A 27,343-nucleotide genomic window follows, 5' to 3' on the forward strand; every position below is an offset into this window, starting at 1 on the left:
ATAGTGTTGACTGACGAACAGGAATAAAAGGGTCGATTTTTGGAATCGAACTCGTAAAATGCGTATCTTGTCACTGCTGATTCACAGCGAATTACATGAATGTAGCTCTTCTGCCTTCTTCAAAGACTAAGACTTTGTTATATTCTTTTGGCAATTTTGTTTTATTTTATTGTCATTGATGACAAATAATCTCCTTGTCGTTCCTGCTCGGTGAAAACTAAGTTAATGAGATGCCACTTCAGCCAAGAAGTCAATTCAACTGATTCATCTGTCTCTGTTACTCTAAACAAGCCCTGTTCCTATGGTAGAATACGCCAGTGAGTAAAGTTTTCACAACGAAGACCAAGGTTCATTTTCGGACAAAGGTAGAATGCCTGGAGCCGATTTCTGTTGTCCCGGTCATGACGCAGAATTTCCACTTATGGTAAATTTCCTATCCCTTCATGCAACAGTAAAGTGTTGAATGCAGTGCACATATAAGAATACCTTAAATGTATGAATGATCACAAGAGTAAGAGAGCTAAACAAACTGATGTTGAGGCAATCATTATGAAGCTGATCACTGAAAAGAAAACTCCATTGAGAGCATCTGACGACATCTTTCTCACATAGCATCTTCCTTTTGAAGAATTACATTCATCAAGCATGGAATTGTTGCCTACGCGTCCTTTCTGGGATGAAGAAGACGAAAGTTGCTGGGTGCGGATCTCTGCATGATACCTTTTCAAGGTGGCGACGGTGGCCAAAGTAGTAATGACCTTGACCAACAACATAGCGAGGAGATACACGTTGAATATAGCGAGGGAGTCTGGTGACTGTGGCAGAACTTCATTGATATCAGTCAGGATGAGGGCATAGGACAAGAAGACTGAGATACACAGTGATATCTTCTCCCCTGATTCAGGAGGAAGAAGAAACACGCCCAGATTGAGAACCGACAGCAGGAGAACAGGCAGGACGCTGGTGATCACAAAGTGTAGAGGCTTCCGCTGGAAGGTAAATGTAAACGAAATTTCGTTCTGAGAGAGACCTTCTCCAAAGATATAAGTAATGGTTTTGATGGTTTTTTCAATTTCTCTCCACTCTCCTTCACTTTGAAAGATGTTGTAGTTTGACATCACAGAGCCACCTTGTAAAAATACTTCATTGTTATCCGAAAGCCATTGAATAAGGCGCAGGCTACATGTCTGTGTGTCCATGGGAAACTTGCTCATGTCTATGGAGCATTTAGTAATCTGTCTCATCGTCCGGTACCAAGTGACGAATCCTGTGTTGGTGACAGACACGAATCCTTTTGTATCTGACAATAAGCGATAGTCCTCAACGCTATTTGATAAAACCAGATCTGGCGTCCAAACATGGTGTAGTGGCATTTTAATTTTCTGAATGCCGGCATAATCGGAAAAATTCCACACAAGCCGTTCATCATACCATGTGATGTTGAAAGTCCCAAACGAGACTAAACTTTCACTGGCTTCATTTACGTCAATTACAGAAAACATGGCAAAGTCAACCGTCACGTTTGTAGCCAATCTTGGGTCTTTGATAGGTCGGATGTATGGATTGTAGCCTTCAGTGACTGTTTCGTGTAAGCTGTATAGAGGGGAGAACTGAGTTCTAGATATCACGCCAAGGGGATATAACAGCACTACAAGATTGAGGAACATGGCAGATACGACTTCCGGGTTATCTGTGTAAAGTGTTATGGCACTGGATTGTCAATACCCGTGTCTGTGTGTAGTTAGTATACATTCAGTGAAGCAAACGTCTCACCTTTTCACTGCTGCTATCTGCTGAAGATACACACTTCTTTGTGCATTTGCTTTCAGTTCTCTGGATAGTTGGGATGTTTGCTGTCTTTACGTCACTCCGACTGAAAAGTCAAGATATAAGCTCTCTTTGTGGTACTATCACTGGATCAATCACAGAAACGTTGAGGTATTGCTGAAACCTGCTATAATGACACTGAATGGTTGATGAATAAGACGTAGGCATGGTGATAATGAAAACGTAAATACCTAGCAAAGGAGAAATGTAAATCGGTGTAGCTATTTACTATGACAAAAAAAGTAATTAATCCATCAATTTGCGTATTTGTTGAACGCTTCTTGTCTATTGATTTTTTTTTACAATATTGACCTCTAGGTGTAGACACTACACATAAAAAATATACGTTTCCATGGTAACTGGATCATCATGAGGCACACATGCCTCCTCGTCAAGTTCTTAATTCCGTTGGTTCCAGGTGCATGCACGTTTCATAATTTTTAAGGTACAATCAAGTGTGCCCTTAATACCAAGAATTCAAAGAGCGTCACACCACTCTTGCGCAGAAGGTGTTTGATCAAGGATACAACATTCAAGACCTCAGTAAAGCTTTCAAAAAGTTTTATGGTAGACATGTTGAAGACATTTCCAGATTTGACGCATCAGTGATAAAAATTAGGATAAGTTCACCTTTTACGAACACCTGGTATCATCACTATTTTATAGTGATTCATAAACACATGCTCATGATATAATCGAATTGTAAAATCGTCTCTGCTTTTGGCAGTGAGTGCTTATGAAAATGGAAAGGGTTTTGCCGTTTTTGTTTATGTAGAGGTAAAGGGTAATGACAAACTGATAAACAAAACGGTCCCTGTAAAGTCCCATAATGTTTTCTTCAATTCAAGTCAACTCGAAATTAATCTGTTATGCCAGACTATCAAAACATCAAATTACATTAGGGGCACGGGTGGCCCAGTCGTCTAAGGCGCCGCGATTCGCTGTGCAGAGTTGCGTCCCTTGGGCACGCCAGAAACCTATGATTGTGGGTTCGAATCCCGGTTCGCCCCGATTATGTTTCTAGGTTTGTCAGCACCATACCCGTGCTCGTGGGTTTCACCGAAGTGGTAAACGTCTGAGACCTGCATCACTTCGGGCTTTCCTCCCACATTAAGCTTACAAGCCGCGATATAACTGGAATACTGTTAAAAGCGGCGTTAAACCCAACTCACTCACTCACTCAAATTACATTAATATATGTTGACGTTTAGTTTTGCCTACATGTTAATACCAGGAGTGACTGAAAGGTTCTGATCAATGATAACATAACTTTTCGGAGTATATGCTAACTCTTTCATGTTGAGATAACGATCTCCCGATAGACATAGGATTTCTGGACATATGGCGCTAATGGAATTGTCTTATACTGGCTCCATTTGTGATTTGACACGTGAAGATCAGGGGTAGAATAGATCTTCAGTGACCCATGTTTGCTGTAAAAGGCGACTATGCTTGTCGTAAGAGGAGACTGAAGTGATCGTGTGGTCAGGCTCGCTGACTTGGTTGATGCATGTCATTCATTTTATTTCCAATACATATAGGCCACAGGCCTTTGTGTACAAAAGGTGAGTACACACAGGTTTTAAGACTAAAAACGATGTTTTATTGGTGTGTTTTCAGTCGTGCAAATGGGTATCTCATACCTCTAGTCGCACGTTAAAAGGAAGCCAGAAGCTGGAATGTGAACAATAAACTTGATTCCGTCCGGTTGCGCACGCACCTCCCCATGACATGTCACAAATCTCGAAGAATAAGCCATCAAGCAGGACTGGACTCGATTACTTCCCTGTGGGGATGGCAGGGTGGGAACGTACGACTGAAAACAGAACAATAGAACAACGTTTTTAATCTGAAAATCCCATGTTTTAGGCTGTTTTCAGTCGTACAAATGGGTAGAATTCGACGGAACACTGGAAGGAGGGTCGGGAAAGTAATCAGGAAGTGACCACTTTCACGTCGAATGTACCAAGTTCCTCACCCCTGTAGTGACAATAGAACATTCGACCAGATGCACGGACGAGACAAATTGTTGATCACGAACACACAGCATTGTTAATGCTCTTCGACACACAACTCGATGCGACAGGACAACTGCACACGCCAGTTGAATGGCGATCGAACTGTGGTCGGCGCATAATTTAGTTACAGAGCAACTCGCAGTATACAAGGTAACTAAAACATACGAGCATGACTATAAAGTATGGAAAGACGATGCATAAACCAAATAACCATAATAAAAAAGCCAAAGTACGCAACAAAAAAACATAAGAATGCGTACATTCACCAACAGTTTTTATTGTAACCTGCGAAGAGATCAACCAGAGTCGATCTGTCAGCAGATGAAAAACTGTCGGGTGGATCATCCACTTCGTGGGAGATGGCCTCGATGGTCTCGACAGGGCGTCGACTATCACATTCTTGGCCCCGGGGATGAGACGGGCGCGTACGCCCATGTCTAAGGGTCCTTGAGGAAAACCCACTTGTGGGCATAGTGATGAAGTCTCCCCCCTACTGGTAACTCGTCTAAAGGCAGTGGCACCGGGGGCGACTCCAACGACAGTGACGGCGGTGAAAGGGTCCTCACTTCTTCCCCCGCTGGCCCTGTCCCCCTGTTGCATACAGGTGAGGATTGATGGCACCGTCCTCGTCCTCGTCCTGGGGGTCTTTCTCCTCAAATTACACTGAGAGGGCCTCGATCGCTGTCGACAGCATAGCAAGCGGTTGTAGTTGGTGACGAACAGCAGTGTCCATGGATTCCAAATGCCTGTCTTCTACTAGAATCTTGGAGGGCGCGGGTGTCTTGAAGAGTAGCCCCCAATCCAAGTCCCTACTCATGGGTGACGATAAACGGCAAAGGACGCTGATCTCCCAAAACCTCCCTTCGAGAGCGTCGCACATCCCTGTGGGGGCGAGGGCTATGATCTCTAACTTTAGAAGTACTATGATCCCGGGTTGCTGAAGACCTATTCTACAGGGGATCTTCATGGGTCAGTGTGATTCTAGTCAGTCATACAGACAATGAAACAAATATGCTGAGTCAAATTAAAAACTTCACATTTTTAAAAGTAATCCCATATATGATACACAACGGACAAATGTAGCAGAGAAGGTAATTTTTAATCATTAATGTCCAAAGAAGGATTTTAATTAACGGTGGTAACCATAATTTGTTTCAAGCACCTACGGTATTCGGTTATAACATCAACAGTTTAAATCATAAGTCCCAAGCACGAAAATCTGATGGCACACAAGTACAGTAGCGTGTATGGCCACCATGTGCGTTGAAAACTGCCACACAACGCCTCCGCATGGACCTTGTGATGCTTGTGAACACATGATTGTGAAGACGACGCCATTGTTACTGCAAAATGGTGCCAAGATCTTGCAAATTCTGTGGTTGGTTCTGGAGAGTGCGCAGAATTCTGCCAAGAGCATCCCAGACGTGTTCGATGGGATTGAGGTCGGGAGACCTTGACGGCAAGTCCATGACGTTGACTCCCGCATTCTGAAGGAAATTCCTTGTCACAATTGCTGTGTGGGGTCTGGCACTGTCGTGTTGGAAGATCAAACCGGGTCCATGTGCTGCCATAAAAGGCAGAAGTTCTGGTGCCAGTACCTGGTCGCGGTAAGCAGCAGCGTTGAGGTTGCCACGGATGACAAGAAGCCTGGAACGTGCATTGCCACAGAAAGCACCCCACACCACGACACTTCTGCCTCGAAATCTGTCAACTTCATGTACACAACACTGGGTGTTACGTTCATGACGGCGCCTCCACACCCTCGCCCTACCATCAGCAAATCGAAGATTAAATCGGGATTCATCACTGAAGACGACTTGATTCCAATGAGTCCATCATAAGTGTCGCTGTACCCACACTTGACGTTGACGTCTGTGTAATTGAGTCAGAATCGGCCCGCAGTATGGCCGTCGTGCTTGGAGGTGAGCAGTTCTCAGACGGTTTCGAACGGTTTGCGTACTGAGTCTACCCCTAAACAGTTCATTTCTGGTTGATGTAGCCGTCAAAAATCGGTTACGGAGGTGACGGAAGACCATCTGACGATCCTCTGCATGTGACGTCACACGTGGTCGACCTGGCCGAGGGCGATCAGCGGCGATACCCGTTTGCTGTAGACGCGTCTGTAAAATCATAAACAGTCCTTTGACTACAACCCATCGTCCTTGCGACTTCATCTACGGACGTTCCCGTCTGCAACATGCCGATGGCACGTTCACGTTGCACATTTGAAAGGCGTGGCTTGACAAATGGCCGTAAAGACTTTTGTTTTCTTGTGTTTTTCTTTTTTTGTTAATGACTGCTAACAAGTATGGCTGAAAACACGTGCGGTATTATGACCAGTTGCACGTGAAAAACCACTTTTGCCACTATAGTGCTGTGCACATGATTTCGATCAATTCACCTTCACAAAAACGGGTGTTATCTGAAGACAATACGTGGCCATTACTGTTTAAATACACAATAAGGGCCCACAATGATAACTGGTCAAAATGTTAAAATTTTAGGATTGTGAAGTTTTTAAGTTGGTTCAGTATATATCCAATACAGCCTATGCAAGTCTATAATATTCGGCAAGTTCTAGATTACTGCAGTTTCAGGAAGAAAGAAGCATCTTGGCTCATGTTTATTATATTAAATAACTATAATTTAACATTTTCTTTCAAATGTGTTCATTTCAAAGACTAGATGTTAGTCTGGTACGATTTCTATGGCTAAACAACTTGATCTCTCGAAAACTCCCACTAAGATTTCAAAGTTACTTAATATTTCTCTAAAATCTAAAGGTTCCTTTTGCACTTTAAGTGGCATTTTGATTGATGTAGCATCAAACAGGAGAAAAAGTTGCATTGTAAGTACTAGAAAGAGACATGCCTTCTGACTGAAAGGTTTCAGTGGTTTTGGTACATCGGGAACGTTCTACATATGTGTGTCGAAAAGGTCCAGGTGAGGACATTCGACTGGACAATACTTTAAGCCGAATTCATTTGAAATAAAGGTTATTTATTTGTACCAATCCCACCAAACTGAAGACTGATGCTCTGTATATTTGCTTTCATTAGTGATAAAGCAATTGCACAACCGAGAAAGAGGCGCACTGAGAGCACATGGCTTCTGAAAACAGCAAATCTCTGCACTACCAGAAGGATAATTGTGGGTTCCCAGCCATCTTCGTTCTATACTTACAACTCCTGCAGGCAGCTGGATACGATATTTCTGTCCCGCAATACACCACCTCAGCCGTAAATAAGACAATACAAGTGACTAGTAAACGTAAACTGAAGATACAGATTAACTTCCATTAATGTGCTGGATAAACCACAGAAAACAATTCAGATGGTCTTGCTAGCACACACAGGCAAGCAGTGACACATGCGCAAAAGCCTTTGAGCACCATGATACTGTTGCTTGTACAACTGATTATGGACAGTGGACATTGAAGACGAATTGGTTAAATTTACTGAAATGATGTAATAAAGGTTGGATATTCCCAGGAATTATATGCTGCCTTGTTGTGTATTTGGTGCAAATGCAGCCAGAAAACTTGAACCTTTTGTATCGTATACATGTAAACAACTGGTAAGGGTGTAGAACACATCCTTCGATGTTTGGCTCAATCCTGTCAGCCCCTCCTGGTATATATTTCGATGCTGCTGAACAATTCCTGTGCATTGTCCCACAATGCTGTCTTAGCACAATACCTGCCACCCATGTGACAAAATGAAAAGAAATTGTTTCCCCCAAAACAAATCATATTCCTTCCAGTTAGCAAGTGAGTGAATTGGGACTAATGCCCTCATGAAGCATGTCATGTGGAAGAAGCCTGAAGGAGATGCGATCGATTCAGGTTAACCACTTTCCAGGTTTAATGTTGGTGACAAACCAAGGATCAAAGATGCATGAATAATAAAAATATTGAAAAAATAAGGTCACAATTGGTGTGTTTCATTACACCTTCTTGCCTAAAAAATGTCATTAAAAAGTCCCAATCTAATACGGGGCAAGGGCCTGATGGTATTCGAAACCGGTATTGGAAACTGTTCCCTTGTGCCCAGACGCTTCACTGTTTAAATTCTCTTGTGGATGCAGGGGATGTTCCACCTTGGTTCTCCAAAGGGCGAACAATACTTCTCCCAAAGAAAGGTGATCTGACTGACCCTAAAAACTTCCGCCCAATTACTTGTTTGAACACACAGTGCAAACTATTTACAGGGTGTCTTACAGATCTCGTGTCATCGTACTGCGCTTCGAATGACATTATCTACAAGGAGCAGAAATGAGCCAGAAAGGAAATTGGGGTTGTAAGGATCAATTACTGGTTCAGAAATTGATCCTTGAAGAGACTAAAACTTACCACCATAACCTCTCAATGTGTTGGATAGACTACAGAAAAGCTTATGATTCTGTACCTCTTGAATGAATTTTGAAGTCACTGGAATGTATTGACCTCCCCGAGCCACTACTTGTTTTAAAAATGTCTTTAATGAGTTGCTGGTCAACTCAACTAGAGATGTTTTCGCAGTGGCACGTAGTGACTTCGGAACCCATTTCTATTAGAAGAGGAATGTTTCAGGGCGATTCTTTCAGTCCTTTGCTTTCCTGTTTGTCATTAAATCCTTTAAGCTTTGTGCTTAGCAAAGAGGAAGGTTATAATCATGGACCTCCTCAGCACAGATCCCCAACACCCCTTACTCACCTCCTTTACATGGATGGCCTTGAACTTACTGCCAATGGAGAATCCACACTCAAAAAACAGATTCTCCTTGTCAAGTCCTTGTCTAATGATATCGGCATGTCCTTTGGACTCGACAAATGCAACATTCTTCATCTGAAACGTGGCAAGGTAGAAGAGGGAGGATCAGTCAGTTTACTTGGAGGAGTTATTGACCATCTTGTGGAAGGTCAGGCAAACAGAATGCCCATATCAAGGAAAAACTTCGGGCAGAGTACAAATTTAGGCTAAAGAAAATCTGGAGTTCAGTGCTGAACGCTCGCAATATAGTAAAAGCGACAAATACTTATGCTGTACCCGTCCTTTCATATTCTCTTGGTGTTGTTGATTGGACGAAACAAGAAATTCACGGTATTGACACCCTCACACGAAGAACCATGTCAGACAATAGATTCCACCACCCTCGCTCTTCCCTCAGTTGCTTATATTTACCAATCATTATGGGAGGACATGGTTTAATTAACGTTGGGGCTCTTCATGATAGAAGTGTTTTGTGCACTTTTGCACACATTTATTTGTCTGATGATCCTCTTGTGAAGCATGTCAAGATTCATGATGAAAACAAGGCATTCCATAGTTTTCTAAAACGAGCCAAGGATGTGGGACAATCTCAATGTCTGTGTTGATTTTGTTGATGGTTCAATACTGCTGGACAGTACAGAAATGAGTGTCAACCAAGCGAAGTGCCATATCAAGTCGGCCCAGACTCAGTTTTTCAAGGAATGGCTTCTGAACGACCACTGCATCGACTTATGTGCAGTGTGTTGAGAAGATCAGCAATCCTGCAGAGTCCTTTGAGTGGATGAAGTCGTCTGGCCTGAAAAGTGAAACAGAAAGCTTTCTGTTTGCTGCTCAGGACCAGTCACTTCCAACTTGAAACCGTCAATGTGTGATTTTGCATCAAAATGTAAACATTAAATGTAGATTATGTAATGAATTTAATGAGACTGTCAAATACCTTGTCACTGGATGCCCGTACAGCTTTGGCACAAACACAGTACATGATGGTGTCATTTTATTACCGTCTTCGCCATGCTTGTGGTTTCGCCACAGAGGTCCACGCATGGTAAGACCCGGAATACGTAGAGGTCATCATAGAAAATGATAAATACAAACTTCTTTGGAATAGGCCCATTTTCAGCCTTAGACGTATCCAGGCCAACAAACCTGACCTTGTCCTTTTTGATAAATCCAATGAAATCATTTATATCATTGAGTTTTCTGTACCCAATGACACTAATGTGATTGACAAGATTGAGGGAAAACATGGCAAATATGCAGACCTCGTTATCGAAATGTCCCGCTTGCATCCCAAGTACCAAGATGTCCGGCTCCCCATTGTTCTCAGTGCCTTAGGTTTGGTACCTCCCAATCTGTTGACTGACATCCGGAGAGTACCCGGGTTTGCTACCAGGAATGCAGCCCTTCTGACAATCTGGGTAAAGCAGAAGGCTGCAGTGTTGGGCAGTCTTCACATTCTCCGAAAAAGTCTGGGTAGGTCTGACTAGGCGGCGCTTCCTGGGAGCAGTCCCATTCGCTGTCTGGGCTGCGTGTAGAGGGGGCAAGGGCCCTGAGCTGATGATGAGCCTAACCAGCCTGACTGCCAGTATCACCCAAACCCTCTTTGCTGCATTTTTTATTTTAATCTGTTAATAATAATAATAATAATAATAATAATAATAATAATAATAATTGTATCGTTCAAGAAAAAACAACATACTCCAAACTTTTGTTTGTCTTCAATTTATTTTCATGAGCTAGTATTTGTACGATATGTACTAGCTACGAAAAATAAGTTATGATCAAATTTTATTTTAAATACATACAATCTGAGAAAAGTTGTGAAAACTGACATGATAGAGATGTACATCACAGCTTGTCATAGTGGGCCACTATTTACACGACAACTGTGAACAGTCACATCCAGCCAAAAGTAGAAAATCTCGTTCTGGAGGACATAAACAATGGAGGAATCTCTGCTGGAGCTATAATACTGGTGCTAGGTGAAATAACTAGCACTTGTTCAAGTAATGTACATCACTCGCCCCCAAGCACAATTTAACAAACAGTACTGACACACGATATGTACATCCAGCAAAGTGAAATAGGTGCCAACATGTACATCATTAGCCATAGGGGAATAATATTGAGCATCCTATTACCCTCCGAGTAGTTAAATAACATAACAGTTGTCCGTCAACTCAGCAGAGATTTCCAACCATAAACTTAACAATGAGAACTGGGGTTATGTTGATGTAGTTTGATTTAATTTTACATCTTTATTTGCAAATAACAAAAATATTTACAGAAATCAGATCGGTTTGTGCTGTTCATCTATTCCTCGGCTGCTGCTGCAGCATCAGAGGGTAACAATGATCCATGAACAATGTACACTATGACACACAAATGACATAACAAGATATTCTACTGTGACAAAATAATCCTCTATCATTGCTTTCCTCAATGCTATGAACTATATACAAAACCAATAACCGACATGAGTAAAAGACAATGGTGGCTACCCCAAACCAACTCGGAAAATGGACGCCAGGTTAATATTAACATTTCGTTGTCCCCTTCCTGAGTTAGTTTGAGGCTGGGATGAAATTAACATCTTCGACTAGGAAGAAATGATTTTGATAAGATATTTGCATTGCAATGCATGACTGTTGTGTGGAATCCTTTGTCAATACAAGACCCTATCAAGCTTAAATACACCCATGCAAACAAGTCATTGCACACTTCAGCCATTTCCATGGACTGTAACATAAGAATGCTGACCCTTGTAGAATTACCCTTCCAATGAGACGGACACCCCTGGCTAGCAAGGTTAATAGGGATAAGGTTGTCTCCTCTAGCCAACACTCCAGTGATAAATGTTCTGGAAAATATTCTCCGGTTCACAACAGAGGCTAAGTTGACCTACTCTATACCACCATTTGTCATTTCTTTCATCTTTATAAGACATCATTTATCTGCAACCCTTTCATACTTACACCCTATAGTATCAATATAGGAAAAATATACGAACTGAAATATTTTGCAGTTTTAAAATTTTATTAATAATAAAAACTGTCATTGGTTCTCATGTACTGAAACTTGAGAACTTAGTGTGGGGACCTTCACCTCTGCCTTGGGTCTGAATTATCTTTCTTGGCCTTCAGCCGAAACAAAATGCTTCGCAGGGGTGTTTTATAACGCAGAGAATATGTCTATAGCTTCTATCAAGGTTGGACTAGTTTTCCACTGATAAAACATGACTGCACCCAGAAAAGTATTCAACTCTTTCGAAACTTCTTAATGCAGTTTTCATCTCTCATTGTCATGCATGTTTCACATAGATATAATTAATGCCTGTTGGCAATACAAATTAACCAGGATTGCCGACAGATTCAAGACGTAAGTATTGACCACAAAACATATCAATGATTTACTCTAAAGATTTGCTATTCATATTTAACATATTTACATGAAAAAACAAGATATGTTGGCATCACTTGCTCCAACTGTAGAAAGTGTTATCAAGTGAAAGAATTCTGATCAGGTAAAAAGGAAACCACTTTTCATTTCTCAAAATGATTAACAAAATTAAGTATTCACATATTTCAAACCATTTTGGTTAAAATAATTTGCTGCGATTTATTATTGCTTGAGTTGGTTTATAAGTCAGGTTTGAGAAAGACTTACGTTTTTATGGTACCATGACCTAAAGGCTCATCAACAACCAAAGTATTTGGCAAAAACTATAAGACAAAGAATCATTAAGGTTAAGTCCATTCATTTCATTTTTCATCTTCCTGCCCAAACATATCCCTTTACACGAGGGTATTGGGCACTAGGGTAGCTTCAATGGTTTAGCATCTCTCAATGGAGGACACTTGACTTACTGAAAAGTGAATCACATTCATATTCTTCGTTTGCTATAGCAGATAACAGATTTTTCAAAACATCTTTTACTTAAAAATACATTAACTATGGACAAGTTTCAAAAATACTTTTGGGGGTAAGACTGGGGGGGATGAATCTCTTCTCAACCAAAAAAACAAAACATTAGCACTATAGGAAATATGCAAGTCTGTGATGCACAATTAATTCATGTAAACATTGCCTTTGCTAATTCTAACAACTAGCTATAAAAGATAACTGGACTCTTGCTGCTATAACTACAACCATTAACATCCACATTTGGCCTTTTCTCATAGTCAATAAATTCCATGATTTGGGGTCACATGAAATAATAAATGTGCATATTCAAATTCTTTTGTAAAAGTCATCTAAAACTTATTCATGCGATGAATTTCAAAAAGTACTGTATGCAAAAATATTTCAGAATGCTTTTTTATTTTACATTATTAAGAACTGTTACTAAAATTCATTATTCTTGCATCAAAAGCGAAGATAGGACCTGCCTTTTATTGTAAGCAGAGTTGTAAAGATTTCCTGAATCCATTTATAACAATGTGGTTTTGATAAATGTTATTGGTTATCACATTACAGGAACACTTTGTATTTTAATATTCCATGGGTTGATTTGTATATTTTGATTTAAACAATCACAGGTATTGATAATCAATTGCTTTATTTGTCTAAAATAAGGTCATTCCAGATAGCCAAGGCCATACCTGCCGAAATTATGGCCAAGAAGTAACCCATCTGATGTGTTCATAAAATACTCAAACTAAAATGTTCACTAACATGTACATACATGTATGTAAAGATATCGACAAATGGGAAGATATCAGGAAAAGTCTATCAGGATATACTGAAAATTTGAAATAACCTCTTCATGTTTGAGAGCGTATATCATAAGTTTCACAAACTTACTATTTTCCATATGTCTGTAAGTAGGTCATCAAAATATATTTATGAAGATACTGGGAATGAAGTGTATCTATAAAAATAAGAAACCGGTTTGTAATATTCACGAGCATGTATTCTCTCAGTCCTTCACAGTCCAAAAATGACCTTCAGTATCACAATTCAGGAATCACATTTCTGTTGAAGCCTGTCCAGGTAAAGCTTCATCCATCAGTCACACAGTCACATTGAAAGCTGATATTGTCTTGACTGACCTTGACCTCATGACCTTGACCAATCCAGGTCGTGTCTGCCACTGGTCATATCACTGCCCTCAAAATTCAGGAATATCCACACTGGTTCACAATAGCTGCCTCTCAGAGATAGATTTCCGTTGCTGCCATTAATTGCGGCCATTTTTGTCACATGGGAGGTATCGTAAGTATTGGGATTACCTTTTGGGTATTTTGGCAAAATATTCAAATATACAGACAACCAAAAACACCTTTTTTGCTAGATCTGACATGAGAATTTCCATTATAGGAGCATCACAGCAATTCACAGCTGGATCAGGGGAATTATGGACACGACGCTCCCCACGGTTCTGGCAAGACTTTTCAGGATGCCATTTTGACTTGGCAGTGGTCACACAAAGGCATTGAGGGCATGATACATCTGCATTAGCACGACTAGATGAATGGGCAGACACGAGCGGCGATCATTAGTGGCTGGGTCGTACGTCAACCAGGACAGGGCATTGTAGTGCTCCAGTACAAACCTGTAACAGATACACAGCACAGCATGAGAACAGTGGGAGTTTATGTTGATTTACATTTTACAACCTAATTACTGTAGTATGAAAACCAGCCTGGAACAGTGGTTGACAGCATGAGTGAGTGAGTTTGATTTCATGCTGCTTTTAGCAATATTCCAGCAATATCATGGCTGGGGACACCAGAAATGGGCTTCATACATTGGACCCATGTCGGGAATCGAACCCAGGTCTTCAGCATGTGGAGCAAACGCTTAAACCATTGGGCTACCCGACCACCCCTGACAGCATGAGCAAACATCTAGTCCCTTGACTTCCACGGGTTAACCCTTGCAACCAGCTCATCCCCAACTGATCAAGCTGCTTTTAACAGTATGTCAGTTTAATGTGGAAGAAGAGTGACACAGGTTTTGGACAGTTACCCCATAGTGAAACCTCTTGCATGGGTAATATTGGTTATAATGCTAGCTAACCAATAATAATCAGGGCAAATCGACTTACTCGTACCCTCCCCATCAAGAGTAAACATTTATCAACAGCATGGTAACTTGAATAAAATAGGATTAACATCGCTTTGAAACGTATTCCAGTTATATTACATGAGTCAACTTGATGTGGGCGGAAAGCCCGAAGTGATGCATCACAACAGAGATGTTAATAAACTGTTTGTACAGTTGGTTCAACATTATCCCCAATGTGCATGAAACAGCAACCATATCATCAGGCTCAGTTTCATCCTGCAATATGCTGTACCAGCAAACTTTGGATGTTTGTTGGCTAACTGGCTGTAGCAATCCAGTGATTGACATTATGAGCATCAATAACGCAATTGGGATACAATGACATGCATCAACCAAGTCAGCAAGTCTGACCACCCGATCCCATTAGTCGCATCTTACGACAAACATGGTGGGCTTTTACGGCAAACATGGGTTGCTGAAGACATATACAAACCTTAGCACATCACATGTGAGGTGGGAGTCAAGGGCATGAGAGTTGCGATCCTGAGGGTGAGGCATGAAGTCATCTTGTTTGGAGGATGAATTGATGTGGAGAGCGGCCTGAGGACAAAAACAAGCAGATGCTATTGAACGTTCCATGAAACACACATGAATGACTTTTGTCTGACCCCAAGTGTCATTATTCCAGCCACATCACAGAAACCCATAAACAACCAAGTCTGGCCGACCAGTGACCAAAGAATGGATCAACATGATCTGGGTGTGACACATGCAGTCTGTGAAGTTTGTTTGTTGTTTAATGCCACACTCAGCAGTATTCCAGCTGTATGATGGCATTCTGTAAATAATCGAGTGTGGACTAGACAATCCAGTGATTGACATCATGAGCACCAATCTACGCAACTGGGATATTGCAACGCAATCAGTGAGCCTGACCACCCGATCACGACAAGCATGGGTTGCTGAAGACTACCGTATATGACCGCAGATAAGCCGACCCCGTAGATAAGCCGAGGTGCTAACTTGACCATTGAAATACGAGAGAAAATGATATGACCCGCAGATAAGCCGAACCAGGAATTGAAAGGCAAATAACACTGTGAAGTCGGACTGCAAGACATGTGCCGGTACTCGCAGATATTCAAAAATATAAGATGAAAAACGTTTTAATTATATTAAAAAGTCATTATTATTTCTAATAAAGATTTAACAAACCAGTCATCCACTTTCATAACGTGGGAAGCTGTTTCTCATGTTTTTTTTAAATCTCATAATGATCGATATATCTTGCCATCAACAACAAGCGCCATTTTGTGAATCGGTGTATATAGAATTACGAACCCGTGAGAAAATATATCAGCTAGAGCGAAGACTCGCAGTTTGAATTCAGCATCGTAAGCATGGCGTTTTCGTTTCCAACTCATGATGAAAATGTCAGTCAGTAAAAATATACCAACTTTTATAACCCCCTTTGCACCACTATTGTATGTTAATCCAATTGAATTAAATAAACTATCATACTATGAACACATTGAATGACCATCACTTACTCACAGGCTTCTCCAGTTTATTAAACTAATCTCTCGAAAACAAAGGAATTAAGTCCCTACTCCCAACACGATCGCTAAGCACCCACAACTTGAAAATGTTTGTGTAAACAACATGACAATACCAATCGACCCGTTATTATCAATGCTCATTTCCTTGTGTACCGTGTTGCTTTTTAAACAACAGGAAGCAATCACAGTGGTCACCGTTTGTGACGTCACAGGAAACAGCTGATCACATGTTTTTGCAAATGGCGAACGGAATAACTCGCCGATACAGTTGTTTATTTGCCTCTTTCAATAAAGGTAGATACTTGTTCACTATCAATTTATGAACTTTGCAAAACGTACGTAATAGCTATTGGCGATTTCATCTGGGGATTATATATTTTAGCTGTGAATTACATATATTGTTACATGTAAAGATTGTGAAGTTTACGAAGAACGATAAACTTTGAACATTCAATTGAAAACTTATTATCGGAAGTAGTCACATGCATAACATTTTTTTAATAATGACAACATTGGTGTATAATAATAACTTTATTGATAATTTATAACAATAATGGCTCTAGTCGTGGCAACTTCCAAACTTTCGGGAAGTTGTGATCTATCAGACCGTCATTCAGGCGATGTTTCTGACAGATCACGATCTGAAAAATACTATCATGAAAGTGTATCCCGTGGATAAGCCGACCCCTTTCTACCTTATCTTTTTTCTGGTCCTCAAAATTCGGCTTATACGCGGTCATATACGGTAATTCTAACCTGAATCTTCACAGATGAATTGAACATGAACATTGACAAGGTACTCATCAGTGACAGTGACAACCATTGGGGCCACATTTCAACAAACACGGCTTTTGTGTAACTTTGGTAATTAAAAAATACATTCCCATTAACTGTATTGCAGAAAGACAAGGCAGTGTACATGTAATTAGCTCACTGTAGAATGCATCACGTGACCAGAGCATTAACAACTTGATCTCTGTGATATATAATGCATGTAAATAATTCGTGAAAAGCATGTCAAAAAATGTACTTTGTGAAGGACAAGCATAATAGCATAAGCGTAATTACTGCACCAAAAATGTATTGGTTGGCATCTCTGAGTAGCTATTATCATCATGACCATCGTCCTGAAATACCAATCAACAACTAACATTGGGTACTGAAGTGGCATTCTGGTTAGATAAGAACAAATGTGTATCTGTTTTCAGTGATGTTTCCCCAAAGGGTGAATCTCCCAAGTCTGGCGTGATAAGCTCACCTTGAAGACTGTTGGGGAGACATATTCATTTTCTGGGGAGGCAGACCAAAACCACTTGGGCAGAGGTCCCGCCCCAGCAGTGGACAGCATGTAGCCCATGGCCAGTGGCTGCTGGAGCAGGTTGGGGGGTTCGTCCTGTATATCTATATTGGAGGTACCACTGTTTAGCTGGAAAAAAAAGCAAACAAATCTTAGAACTACTTTCATAAGGAATGGTGGGTGAGTGGGTGGGTGAGTAGTTTTTTGAGTGAGTGAGTTGGTTTTAACGCCGCTTTTAACAGTGTTTCGTTAATATCATGGCATGTTAGCTTGAACCTAGATTCACACGCTGGTCTCAGACGGTTACTGCATTGGTGAAACAACCAGCACAGGTACGGTGCTGACAAACCTAGAAACATAATCAGAGTGAATAGGATTCGAACCCACAACCAGGTTTCTGGCATGCCAAAGGGATGTAACTCAGACGGAACTCTGGACGAATTGCAGAGACTTAGACGACGTGCCCCAAAGGGTGAGGTGAAACCAGGGTTTAATGTCGCATTCAAGATTATTGCACATATATATAATATATATCGATACCATACCCCACTGGGTCAGAGTACAACAGTCTCATAAAGATGAGACCAGGAAGGACAAGACTGCAGTCTTATCAAGTTTGAATCAGGTCATTCAAAGAAAACTACACTTATCTGCTTACTCATCTTGTAAGAAATGGTTTCCCAAAGGACAGGGAGAGACACGGTATCATTAAGTGTCTGGGCCTAACCTTGAAATATGCATCAAACACAAAACAAGCTCTTCAAAAATTGAAAGTCAAGGAGTTAGCAAAAACAAGGGGACCCCCTTTGCCCTGAAAACCCAAACAGTTGTAACCTGCAACAAACAGTAATGTTTCTCAGAACAAAGAGACATCCTTTGCAAATTTTCATAATCAGTCATTTCTCTTACTGTAGTCAGTACGATAAGCAATGACAATCAACTTACAGCATTTTGTCCGTTAGAGCGCTGATCTGGAAGCCTGCCTTTATCACCTGGTGGAGGGGAACCGTTAGGGGAGGTAACTCCTGGGTCTGTCCCAAACAGCTCGTTGAAGTTGAAATCGTTGTCCATAGTGCCAAATTCATCATATGACATGATATCATCCAGCTCTAAGTGACTAGTTTCAATGGGCATCGCAGCACTGTTTACCTGTCAACAAGTCACAACAGGTCAACAAAAGCATAACAACACACTGGGCATCCTACAAATCATTTTCAAACTATTTTTATGCTTTTTATGTTATTTCAGTTGTTGGCGAATTGACATTATTTCAGTTATATCATTGTGTCAGTTAATGTGGGAGGAAAGTGTCTCAGTAGATGACTGCCACTTTGGTGAAACCCAAAAGTACAGATAATATAGAGAGCCTAGGGCTCCTAACAAGGGCAAATCTGGATCACAAGGTTTTCTCCCATGCTTTTGCAATGACATGGCAAGCAACAATACAAAGGATTATTCTACCATCCGCTGCAGACATTATGAGATGTATTCTACCAGTGATTAATATATATTTCATGGAATAGAGATGTACATACAACAGCTTTCCATAATCATATTGGTGAAGCACTGGTTTATAGAACAGTGAAATAGTATGCTTGGTTAAGCAGAACATCCTGACATAGATTCTGACCTGTGCTGTAGCCGAGGTAGGAAAGACGAGGATGTGGGATGTTGATGCATCCCGGGGGGTTTGGAGGGGGCAGTTGCTGCTCGGCTTCTCCTCCATCTTGAGGGCGTCGGACATCACCTGGAAGCTGGGCTGCGCCTCCAAGGACACCAGACATGCACTGAGGATACTGGGGTTCTCACTGGACAGGTAGGAACACTGGTTGCAGATGTCCCGCATGTGCTTGCTCACATAGGCCAGGTTCTTCTTGCTAATGATGCCAGCCCAGCCTGCAGCAGGAATACAGTGTTGCTTACATGCTCATCATACTGGGACCAACATCGAAAATCATCACACACTGACATGTCAAATTGGCTGAAGTAAAACGTTCTAGTCAAAACAAACCATGAACCTTAGAAACTGTCCTCAATGGGAACAGTCTAAGTAGAACTACATCTAAAGACAAACACAGGCATTTGACTTTTAAGTTTTCTGATGCATAAACACAAGGTTTGCTACTTTCCACCATCTTGGTAATTTTATGCCAGAAGAGTTACTTCCCTTAGACCAAAAGGCTGAAGAACCTACCTTTTAGTTCTCCGTGACCAAGACGCCCAAACCTGCCTATCACAAGCCTGGCAGGTAGTGTTGTCATGGAAACAATGCCAAGAATGTAGTCAAACAACTTCTGCAAGCCAACTTTCCGAGCTGATGCCTTTTTCCTCCGGCTCCTGAAATATCAATTTGCAAATGGTTTATAAAGAAATCACACAACAGAGAACATTGACTAGAATTTGTGAGTAGTCCAAGTTCAAGCAGCTATACAAATCTACCGGTCCTGTTGCATCTCTGCTAATGACATTAACAGAAACATTCAAATAATGAAAAACACAAAAACTATTGCACACCTCATGAAATAAATATATGTCTGTTTGTGGTTAACAAGATTACTTACAGATTGTTAGAAGTTGGTTGTAGCACTTATTGGTGAAGGGCAGTTAATACAACAAATTCAGTATTCTAACACAGAATCCCCATTTGCCAATTCAACAATGATCTAGTACGTGTTCCTACCTGTTTGGTATTTCAATATTAATAACACAGGTCTCCATGAGTTCTCCCCTCTCGTCCGTGCACGTCGCCAGCAGCCAGCGCTGGTCTTCAGACAGACAGTAGGCACAGAACAACACATTGGACTTCTCTGTCTTCTCCCCACAACACTCGGCCAGCTGGCTCTGCTTGTCCCGCACTGGTGCCAGCACGAACGGGGGACTGTAAAGGCGCGTGAAACCATTGTCCTGTGGGAGAGGGAGGACGGGGTTTGTTATATGACATACCAATACAACAGAATGTGCTAGTACCCAGGCTTTCAGATCCGTTAATTTTCTACGACACTGACTGATCTAAAATGTTCAAAAGCAGACTGCAACTTCAGCCACTAGTCCGAGCCAGACTCTACTAAAATTTTGTAAGGACTAGTAAGATCATCTTATAAAATACCATATGATAACACTAAAATGTACTTAAAATGATGCTAAGAGGCAAGGAAGGGCCAGTAGACTCAAAAGATTTTGCCACAGAGTGCTAAAGACATTTTTCTTATCTGATAATGATATAGGAGAATGATAAAAAAGACAGCGTTTTTGTAAAAAAAACTCCCCACACATTACTGAGGCTGCCATGTTGAAAGAGTTCAGTGGTTTAATTGTACCATGATACCTCTCATCCAAACCAGTTAGTCATATAATCTGTGTGCTATTTAACGCCCCACTCAGCAATATTCCAGCTATATGATGGCAGACTAAATAATTCAGTCTGAACCAGACAATCCAGTAATCAATGTTGTGAACAACGATCCACTCCGGTACAGGTATGAAAACACGCAATCAATGCCTGAACACCCAATCCATTTGGTCGCCTCTTACAACCAGCATAGGTTGCTGGGTATCTATTCTATTCAGGATCCTCAGGGCATCATATGAAGACGGAATAACAAATACAAGGACAAGTGCTTGCAACATCCAAGGTGAATAACATGTGCCACTGACAAGGTACCGGATAAACTGACCTCTTTCTTCTTGAGAAACTGTTCCGCAGCTGCCGCAGATCCGAAGCCTGTGAGAGGCCGACCCATGATTGTGTGAGTCAGGTTCCATCTGCAGTTGGTGAACACTGAGAAGGCCACAGACTTGAGGGTCTGAAACTGGGTGTTGCTTTCCTTGTACCCCAAGATAGTCTTCAGAGGCACAACCTGTGAACATGGAATTCCAACAAATGTCATTGTAAACAAAGCTTTTTTCTTTGTTTTGTTTGTTGCTTAATGCCGCACACAGCAATATTCCTGCTATATGATGGCGGTCTGTCAATAATTGAGTCTGGACCAGACAATCTATTGATTGACATCATGAGCATCAATCCATGCAATTGGGACACGTTGACATGCATCAGCCAAGTCAGCGAGACTGACCACCCTATCCTGTTAGTCGTCTCTTACGACAAGCAAAGTCACTCTATGCGGCAAAGATGGGCTGCTGAAGACCTATTCTACCCTTGATCCTCACGGCTAAGAAAGTAAATGTGACTGAAGACTAAAAGGAAAGATAATTAATTTTGGGATATCCTCGCTGATTTTGGTTTGATGCTAGTTTGGTAAAACACACAAGCTCAGCTATGGTGCAGACAGACCAAGGACCATATTTAGTGCAATTCTGTGACTCAAACCCAAGGTCAGCAGATCCTGGCATGGGTGCGGGCTGCAACTCTGTACAGCAAACCACAGGACAGTTATCTGGGTTATTTGTGACTAAATCTTCAGGACTATGGTGGAGTCCTCATGAGCTCCAACTTACCTGTAAGCACATGTTGTTCTGGAGGTTCTCTGGGAGGGACTGGACCATCTGATGATAGCAGCGAAGTAGCCCTACCATTGCCAGTCGGCTGTCATCATCCCATGCATTGCCATATGTGAATGGGTCAATGAGATACACCACTACAGCAGGACAATGGTTGTTGTCATCTGTGTCCAGGTCATGTTGACCTCCATCTTTCTGGGAACTTCCTTCACTAAATCCACTCTCTGGAAATACAAACAATTGTTACTCAGTTTTCAAAATGAAAATGGTTTGACTATTACAACTTATTTCAGTCATCTTATTTGCCACATTAGCTAAAGGTATCCCTTACACAGGCTTGCTTTCCTAAGTCATAAAAGTCGGTTATAGAACCCATGAAGATAAGGAGCAGAATGGATATCAGCAACTCATCAAATCATAACAACGTTACTCTGACTTAAACAGTCAAAGCGCTAAAATGACTTTGTTGAATGGGGCTCAGGTCACATATTTAACCAAATATGGTTACTTAGGAAATATTTAAACCTGGAATCTTCTCGAGACCTAATCATAATAAGGTTCTAGGGTCCATTTCACATCGAAACTCGAAACTCATCGAAACTCCATACTGTAACAGACTCACTAACAGACAAAGCATTACAATCACTTGGTGTAACAGGGCCCTGATTGTTTACAAGCACCAATGATGACTTAAACGTCAACAATGACTTTTTAAAGTAGTCAAACTGCTGTTGTTTCTATCACCTACCTTTATTATCTTCCTGGCCTGGTGTAATCCCTGATGAGTTCTGACTGTCCGGTGTAGGTGGCTTAGCAGGCTCCGGAGCCTTGAATGGTGTCTTGTGTGATGAGCTAGATGGTGTGTCAAACAATGACTTGTCCAGGCTCTGTCTTGCCAGGAACGGCCCCAGCCGATGTCGACACACCTGGGCATACAGCTTCAACTTGGCAGCCAGCGGTGATTCCCCTGCAGAAAAGAATAGTAGCCACTGTCAATACAGGTACAGAGACGGCAACATCAAATGACATAATAATGGAAGCAATATGATTTGTACCCTAATACTATGGATGCAATATGATTCGTATCCCTATACAGTACTTTCATTTCATAAGTAGACATTCTTTCTTATTGCGGGTGAATAACAACCCAGAATCATTTGTTTCTAAATTTCAGAGATCGAAGATGGGATATTGTAGGGCAGAAACATATAGGCTAGAGGGCACTGTGAATGTTATGCTATTTATAGCCAACCTGGAAATACTAGAGAAATTGCATAAGCTGGTGTTATATCGTATCATATCATATCGAGGTTAAGTATCATGATACAATACTTCTCAAAATTAGAAATAGGGGGCTCTTATTAGAATATTATATTGGTGGAAAAAACAGAGTTGAAAGATAATTTTTGTGGTTTATGCTGACAGCCTGAAATGTTTATGTACGACAGATATATATTGCCAGGATTTAATTGCCCATAATTAAGGGTGCATATAACACACGAATGCATATTATACGCGAATAAGTAAGTCTTGTGTACATTGATCAATCGGAAGGGGTGCTAATTGGGATTGTTCACTAGCCAATATATTAGCAAATATCGCTGTGGGCGCTTATTACGTCGAATACAGTACACCCCACTGTACTATATAAAGCACAGGAATCTTAAGACAGCAAGTCAAATACCTATTGAAGTATTTAACTTTTAAGTTCTTAAAATATGCAAACAATATTCCAGACAACACCCACCTATAGACTTGAACCATTCATCAACTTGTTCATCTTGCACTTTCTGAGCAGCACTCTTCCCGACCCGCATAATACCATCTCTTAGCACTTTAGATATAGGGCAATGTCTGCCCAGCCGACATAGTTCATACACTGTACTCAGCTCCTTGAAGAAACTGATCACATTCTGTAGGATGAAGTCATTGTCAGGTGCCACAACCACATATGCGATGTCACGCTGACGACCAAATGGTTCCATGAATTCTTTATCCTGGAAAAGAATTTTATTAAGTTAAAAGACTGGACAAAATGGTTACAGAGACAATTAGGGAGAGTATTCAATAACTTGTCTGACCTGTTTCAACTGATCATGTTTAACATACGTGGACACATATAGACTACAAGACTTGTTGCAGACAGCAACATATTTGTACAAACATGTTACAAACAAAAGCAAAATATTAATCACACAGTGAGTATGTTTCCAACTACACATTCAGCAATATATTTGCTTAATCACAGTACCCAAATATAATTGAGTCTAGATATGACAAACCTTTGATTGATAACATAATGTAACGCAAGCCAAATACAAACATATTTCTCAAACAGGACACAATCAACATGTCAAAAATAAATTAGGAATAAGACTATGTATTTCATACTTCAATTCTAGAAAGTATATCAGGCAGATTACTGCCAGTAATAGTAGCAATATATTCCATCTACAAAGCAGACATTTTCTATGGCTACAGATATATTTGGCTCTAAACCTGAAGGAGTCAAGATCCAGGTTAGAATTGGTCTTCAACAACCTATGCTTGCCGTAAAAGGCGCTTATGCCTGTCGTAAGAGGCGACTAACAGGATCGGGTGGTCAGGCTCGCTGACTCGGTTGAAGCATGTCATCGATCCCAACTGCATGGATCGATGCTCATGATGTCAATCACTGAAATGTCATGTCCAGAGTTTATTTTTTACAGACTACAGTCATATAACTGGAATATTGCTGAGAAAACATTACATCAGTGAGTGTTATTAATGTCAGCTTTTGCCAATCCACTTACCCAGAAGCGTATACTGAAGGGGGAGACGGACAGCCAGTCTCGGTCGTAGCCCACCAGGAAGTGTGGGATGGGCTGGGGCTCGCTGTTCTCGTCCGACCCTGTACATACAAACATTGGATCAACTACACGCTTGCACCGGGTACAAACATCACTACAAACAGCACAAAACAAACAGAGTCTGCCCACGATGACTAGAATACAGGTGAAGCATCCCACCCACACACCAGGATTAGTTCAGCACCAACTCTTACTGACCTACATCTTTAGACAGATTAATCCTTTCCCACTGTATTCTGCAGCGATCCCAATGTCTTGATTGCATTGCCATCTCCCACTATTTTACAGAGCCCTTTGATGAAGACCAATGGGTACAAATCAGTTGTGTGTCTTCCTAATATGACCCTGTGCATGATTATTGTATCACAGCGTTCAATATACTTAACTTTAGAAAGGGATATTCTGACTGTTCAGGCAGGAACTGAAGGTGACTGCTTGCAGGGAGAAGTTATTATACAAATACTTTTCAATACTGCCTTGGAACTGACTCAATTTCAGCATCATTACAAATATTATAACATTTCCTTAAGCTACTGTTGTAAGGTCTTTAACAGTATGAAATATCTCAGTAACCATACCAAAAGACAAGTAGAATATTATTGGAAAGCAGTGTTAGAAATTGGCACTAGTCCTGTAGTCCTTACCAAACTGCCCAATAGTAAAGGTATCCTAAGGACTAGTAGAAATTGGCCCATTTTAAGGGTTTTACTATATGTTATCATTATAAGGACTAGTGGACAAAAACTGTTAGTTTCTCACCCTCAAAAGCACAAAAATTTGAACATTAGTCAACTGTTGCATGATTCTCCCTAGTCAAATTGTCCCCATCAGTTATCTACCATGGGACATTTTTTAATGCTTGACTACTGTAGAGCACAAAACTTGAGCATCTGAAGTTGTTGAAAGTGAGGAATGAGTGAGTGAGTGAGTGAGTATGGTTTTACGCCGCTTTTAGCAATATCTCAGCAATATCACGGCGGGGGACACCAGAAATGGGCTTCATACATTGTACCCATGTCAGGAATTGAACCCGGGTATTCGGCGTGACGGGCGAATGTTTTAACCACTAGGCTACCCAACCGCCCCTTTTTAAAGTGAGGAGAACGTGAAGGCGGCTTACCTCTGTCTGCCAGTTGATGGAAGTCCTTCCAACTGAGCGGCCCTGTAAGCTTGTGACTATGTTCCCACACCCGCATGATGCGCTTGTTCATGATGGCATCCATCAGGAGGGGGTTCAGCGTCTTCAACATGCGCAGGATGTCTTGGGAGTTCAGCGGGATTCGATTAGCACCTGGAGAAAACACAACATTCACATCATCCTTCATATTTCTCTATCATATAACACAGCTCAATCTGGAATGGGAAAGAGTGAGAAGTAGTTTACATCAGGGCATGTCATTTGTTTTGGTGAAACCAAAACGCATGTTACAGTGCTAACAAACCTAGTATCATAATCATGGCAAATGTAGCATTACAAACCACGAGCAGCATTCCCAGCCTCGTGCATTCACATTAAAAAAGTTTGTACTAACATGTCAAATAAACTTCAATTTGGTTAATTTGAAAATTCTTTTGTGATAAATTTTGTTCTTTAATCGTTTGTAATATTATACAACCATAATTATAACTCTTAAGTTGAAATATATCAGTCATTTTCCTGGGCAACTTCTTTCTCATCCTCTTACCTTTAAGGAACGGCCATTTATGGAGACAGTTCTTTTTCATGGCAGGGTCATCAAGCTTGTTTGGTGAGCAGTTCTCCATGGCTTGTCTCCCCTGATCCAAAGCATTGTAGGAAACCTCATTGCCATCTGTCAACAAATACGGCAAGTAAGACTCTGTCTTCGCCACTACAATCTTCTGTCTTACAAAACAGTTTCATTTGTAGCAGAAAGATGTAGCAGGATATGGTATTGAATAGACCATGAGATGTGTAACATTAACTCCCACTTAATGGGTAATGCTCTTTTGAAACTTTAAATTTAGTTCTTCTCCTTGCCATATGTGCATTTACTGCCATAGGTCATCAACATTTTTCATTATCCAGATTTCAACAATCCTTTGGTCAGATCTCAAACTACACATACAAACTAACAAACTCCAACACCCCATTTTCCAGGAAAAAATATTTGAAAAGTCATTGCTATTATTGAGCTGTCATTGCAGGCCAAATCTACATTGCTATTATTGATTGAGCTGTCATTGCAGGCCAAATCTACATTGCTATTATTGATTGAGCTGTCATTGCAGGACAAATCTACATTGCTATTATTGAGCTGTCATTGCAGGCCAAATCTACATTACTATTATTGAGCTGTCATTGCAGGCCAAGTCTACATTGCTATTATTGAGCTGTCATTGCAGGCCAAATCTACATTGCTATTATTGAGCTGTCATTGCAGGCCAAATCTACATTGCTATTATTGAGCTGTCATTGCAGGCCAAGTCTACATTGCTATTATTGAGCTGTCATTGCAGGCCAAATCTACATTGCTATTATTGATTGAGCTGTCATTGCAGGCCAAATCTACATTGCTATTATTGAGCTGTCATTGCAGGCCAAATCTACATTGCTA

General features: G+C 41.0%; 2 protein-coding genes across 4 annotated transcripts in view; both read right to left on the reverse strand.

Moving 5' to 3' along the window:
- Positions 1-503: 503 nt before the first annotated feature.
- Positions 504-1,244, reverse strand: LOC139455103 (acetylcholine receptor subunit alpha-like). Its single transcript, XM_071236672.1, has one exon. The coding sequence runs from the start codon at positions 1,242-1,244 to the stop codon at positions 504-506; it is 741 nt and encodes a 246-aa protein (XP_071092773.1).
- An 11,466-nt stretch (positions 1,245-12,710) lies between these two features.
- LOC139456498 (mediator of RNA polymerase II transcription subunit 13-like) overlaps positions 12,711-27,343 on the reverse strand; it is a 70,298-nt gene continuing 55,665 nt past the window's right edge. For all 3 annotated transcript variants that reach the window (XM_071238245.1, XM_071238244.1, XM_071238243.1), the window contains exons 17-30: positions 26,453-26,578; positions 25,888-26,058; positions 24,711-24,808; positions 23,666-23,915; positions 22,667-22,885; positions 21,916-22,142; positions 21,135-21,317; positions 20,141-20,364; positions 19,655-19,797; positions 19,091-19,356; positions 18,406-18,609; positions 17,422-17,589; positions 15,098-15,204; positions 12,711-14,149 (exon numbers count right to left, since the gene is read on the reverse strand). In XM_071238245.1, the coding sequence (XP_071094346.1) occupies positions 14,017-14,149; positions 15,098-15,204; positions 17,422-17,589; positions 18,406-18,609; positions 19,091-19,356; positions 19,655-19,797; positions 20,141-20,364; positions 21,135-21,317; positions 21,916-22,142; positions 22,667-22,885; positions 23,666-23,915; positions 24,711-24,808; positions 25,888-26,058; positions 26,453-26,578 (2,519 nt within the window). In that variant the 3' untranslated portion in view covers positions 12,711-14,016. The remainder of the gene's footprint in view (positions 14,150-15,097; positions 15,205-17,421; positions 17,590-18,405; positions 18,610-19,090; positions 19,357-19,654; positions 19,798-20,140; positions 20,365-21,134; positions 21,318-21,915; positions 22,143-22,666; positions 22,886-23,665; positions 23,916-24,710; positions 24,809-25,887; positions 26,059-26,452; positions 26,579-27,343) is intronic.

This window comes from Haliotis cracherodii, unplaced genomic scaffold, assembly GCF_022045235.1.
Source record: "Haliotis cracherodii isolate W230 unplaced genomic scaffold, xgHalCrac1.p SCAF_11, whole genome shotgun sequence".
Lineage (NCBI taxonomy): Eukaryota > Metazoa > Mollusca > Gastropoda > Lepetellida > Haliotidae > Haliotis > Haliotis cracherodii.

Coding starts and splice junctions, on each gene's coding strand:
- LOC139455103 (XM_071236672.1), bottom strand. CDS start 1,244: ATGAGACAGATTACTAAATGCTCCATAGACATGAGCAAGTTTCCCATG.